Raw genomic sequence first — 4,039 nt, forward strand, 5'->3', positions numbered from 1 at the left:
AAGAAGAAATAAATTACTATATTTTTGTTTTTGCGGACCGGATCTTGCATTATTTTTCCCACCCAGTGGCACAGTGGTATGTCTACGGACTTACAACACTAGAATCCGGGTTTCGATACCCGTGGTGGGCAGAGCACAGATAGCCCATTGTGTAGCTTTGGGCTTAATTTCACAAACAAATGCATTATTTTTACCATGGCATATGATCCAAAAGAACCCGCATAACGAAAACAAAATGTGTTACAACAACAGAAACAGTCTTCTCCAGTACTTCCTAGAAGGAGGCAGTATATTAGTAGTCGAAACGTATGATAAAACTAATTAGTAATCAGTAGCTAGATTATATAAAAAAATGATTATAAAATATATATGAAATCAAGTGATAATCTAGGCTACTACGTACTAACCATGATAGCGATTGATATCTGATCGCTACAACCTTGCTGTAAGTACGTAATGTAATTTGTTGACCGCTTATTATCTTTTAAATTGTTCTAGCCTTACAACGCTATTTAGAACTACACTAACTAAATTATACCTAATGAAGACTTTAGCACTGGATTGGAAAACTTAACCAAAGAAACACCCAAATAACATGTGGAAAAACGTCTGTGCATTTTATTATATTTAGCTTCTTAATATTGCTACCAGATGGCGGCAGTAAATTTCTAATATCCATCCACGAGTGAAACGTCATAGACTCACCTGTAAAGAACAAGACTCTGTTGTTTAATTGCATGCATACGACCCACTGGACGGTTCTTACTTGACTCGTCAGGTATCTAGCAGTTGTTCACTGCCGTTAAGTAGTTAACGAGGCCACGCGATTTGCCAGTATTCGTGAACTTTCTTAGTAGCTTGTACACTGGAATATGATGATATTAGTAGCAAGATACTTTCTTCTCACCTTATTCATTAATGTGATGTAAATTTAAGGACAAGAAGAAATGGTTAGGATTGTTTTGTCTAAATTTTCGTTTTCCTGTTATTGGTGGACAGTGCCTTAATTTTTCAGGTAAATTTACCACGCGAATTTTTTTTTGACATATTCTCCACTTTTTACGCTTCTATTTTTTCAATATTAATAAAAGTCTTTTTAATGAAAGTCTTTTTATCGTTTTATTTTAAAGCGTGACTTTATTGCCAAAGCATTTCCGACCGTTATAAACAGAATAATGAAGTGTTTCGGAGAAAAGCCGAAAACTCGTCATTGCAAGATTTTGTTGTTAGACGAAACCGAGCTAATCCAGGAAATACAGGTAGGACTCAGCGTTGTTTCGTCATCCATTATTCAGAACTTGAATATTTCGTTTTGAGTATGATAATCAGCGGTTTGAGTAAATATGCAGATTTAAAAAGAAAAATCTGGTTAAGTCAGAAACACACAAAATGCCCTGAATAAGCAAGAGTATGTGGTAACTAAAATAATTAAGTCGAATTAAAATCTACACCATATATATATATATATATTTATATACGTATATTTTATAGGATTGGAATATTAGAATCATGTATTACTCTTAGACGTACGTGTGTGTTAAATGTAAGCTTTCAAATTACGTATAACGTGTATTCTTAGTTATTTATTGTAGTTATATGAATTAATTTACATGTTTTTATTCCAGTGAAAATGTTTGTAATGTTTGACGTACGCTAGATATCTATAACCTTGATTATAAAACTTTACAAGTAACGCATACATACTCAAACACACGTAGGAAAGTAAAGTTGTACATTCCCAACTCACTGTATCAACTGCGGAAACTTTCAAGTAGTTACTGCGGGAACTGTATTTCTATTTGTTTTATTTTACTCTTGGCAACTGTAAACTTACGTAGAATGTTCATATCCTCTTGTTGAGAGACTTAGTCTCATAAGACTTCTATTTTCATGTGAACAACAAACATTACAGTAAAGGTGTTAATGTAATATATTACTAATATTCTAGTTACCTCAGAGTTTGTTTAAATATTAATACTGCTGTTCATGTTCGTTTTCCTTGCAACCTGTTGTGCAGTGTTTGAACAAGTAAAACAACTGATAAGGTTAGACGATTGAACTCCTCACCTTAAAATTATTTGATGGTACAAATCTGAATTTAACGTTCAACATAGTTTTGATTAATGTTGGACCAGACTATCGGGCACAAACGTAACTGGTGCAAAAAACAACTACATATAAAGTGGCTTAGACATGCCTTCATAGAAAGTAAGGTGGGGTTTTCGGGTACGTGTTCCTCCTTTAGATGCTTTCATAGAAAGTAAGGTGGTGTTTTCTTTTCGAGTACTTGCTCCTCCTTTAGATGCTTTCATAGAAAGTAAGGTGGTGTTTTCGAGTACCTGCTCCTCCTTTAGATGCTGTCTAGAAAGTAAGGTAGTGTTTTCGAGTACTGCTCCTCCTTTAGAAGCTTTCGTAGAAAGTAAAGTGGTGTTTTTGAGTACGTGCTCCTCCTTTAGAAGCTTTCCTAGAAAGTAAGGTGGTGTTTTCGAGTACCTGCTCCTCCTTTAGATGCTTTCCTAGAAAGTAAGGTGGTGTTTTCGAGTACTTGCTCCTCCTTTAGAAGCTTTCCTAGAAAGTAAGGTGGTGTTTTCGAGTCCTTGTTCATCCTTTTATCAACGTTTAAAGCATCTCACCTCGTCTGTACCTAAAAACTGTCCTTATGATCATGCTGGTGAAAACAAAACTTCAGGGTGTGACTTAAATTCTTCATCATCTAAAGAGGCGTAATATCTAAGTATGTGAAACCAGATCCTTCAACCCATCAAACTTACCACCAACTATCTTTTTAAACTATTGAATAGTAAAACGACGTGAGAAAAAAATCAACCGTAACAAACGTTAATTCTTGAAATTTTAGAATTTTTCAACGTATGTGTATATATACCACGTTATCAAGAAGACTACCGGAAAATGTGGGCTGTGTAGTTTTAAAATATGGTAAAATGTATATTGGTGTATTTACAAACATGGATAAAAGGGGGAAGTGATTGAGGCTTCAGAGTGCTGTTACCGAACTTAAAGAATGTAATTACAGTTTTTCATTGGATTATAATAATAGACCTTATGTAGTCAAATATTTAAGATAAGGACTTGCGACGAAAGAACATATTTCTTTAGGCTATAATACTTCAATACACTTTCTAAACTGCGCCCAAAGGTAATAAATACTGCATGAATAACTATTTTCTCTTAACTGTTTTATGACACTGTAATTTGCATAGTAATTAGTAACGTTGGCTACATCAATCAAATTTGAATAGAACAGCTAACTAAATGTCTGTCGATATTGCAAATATATGCAAAAGGTTCATAAATATAGAATGGAATCTAAATATCTATCTCGCCAGTGTAACAATGTTTTCTTTTACCTCCGTTAATTAATAGCTGTCGCAAAATTCATTTTAGTATGTACAATGCGGGAACGAGATATTCGTTACGGTTGTTGTAACAGCCCCGGCCAGCGTTCCGATACTGGAAAACCGAGCAATAGGTAAAAGTACATTGAAGGGCACCGAATCCCTGAGGCTAACCACCACCACGACATTTTCCCAAGAACTATCGCATCTATAGAGCTGTTCGCTTGAAAGCTGGAGCTTCGGGGAATTATATTTCACTTACAAAACAATAGTGGCTCATATTTAAAGTTTCCAGGATATAATGCGTGACCTTTCGATATGGTGTCATTTATAAGACATAAAAACCTATTTTATACCTTTCCACTTACTTTACTCCAGTTTTTTTTTTCATTTTTAAGATTAAGAAAGTACTATGTCCCTTTCATTTCGAGGCGTGAATAAAAAATATGCAAATATTAGTTACCTAACAACATCTCAGTGCACACTAGCAACTGATTAATACTTAAAACAACCGACGCAACGTTGTGAGTTAACTTTATATGGCTGTGCTCCCTATTAAGGGTTAGTAATACAAAATGCAATCATCGAAACAATTGTGTAATCTGCAAGCAGTGGCCTGGATACCAGGCATACAATATCTATCTTAGAATAAATGTTAGGGTTTTTTTTTACTTGGTTGTAAG

The 4,039-nt window shown here is 34.6% G+C and overlaps 1 protein-coding gene across 1 annotated transcript in view; it reads left to right on the top strand.

Moving 5' to 3' along the window:
* Nucleotides 1–767: 767 nt before the first annotated feature.
* Nucleotides 768–4,039, top strand: part of LOC106466789 (band 4.1-like protein 4A) — a 165,176-nt gene continuing 161,904 nt past the window's right edge. The window contains exons 1-2 of the mRNA XM_022394872.1: nt 768–1,015; nt 1,131–1,259. Coding sequence (XP_022250580.1) covers nt 1,176–1,259 — 84 coding nt within the window. The 5' untranslated portion in view covers nt 768–1,015; nt 1,131–1,175. The remainder of the gene's footprint in view (nt 1,016–1,130; nt 1,260–4,039) is intronic.

Source organism: Limulus polyphemus, unplaced genomic scaffold (genome assembly GCF_000517525.1).
Source record: "Limulus polyphemus unplaced genomic scaffold, Limulus_polyphemus-2.1.2 Scaffold2381, whole genome shotgun sequence".
NCBI classification, from domain to species: Eukaryota; Metazoa; Arthropoda; class Merostomata; order Xiphosura; family Limulidae; genus Limulus; species Limulus polyphemus.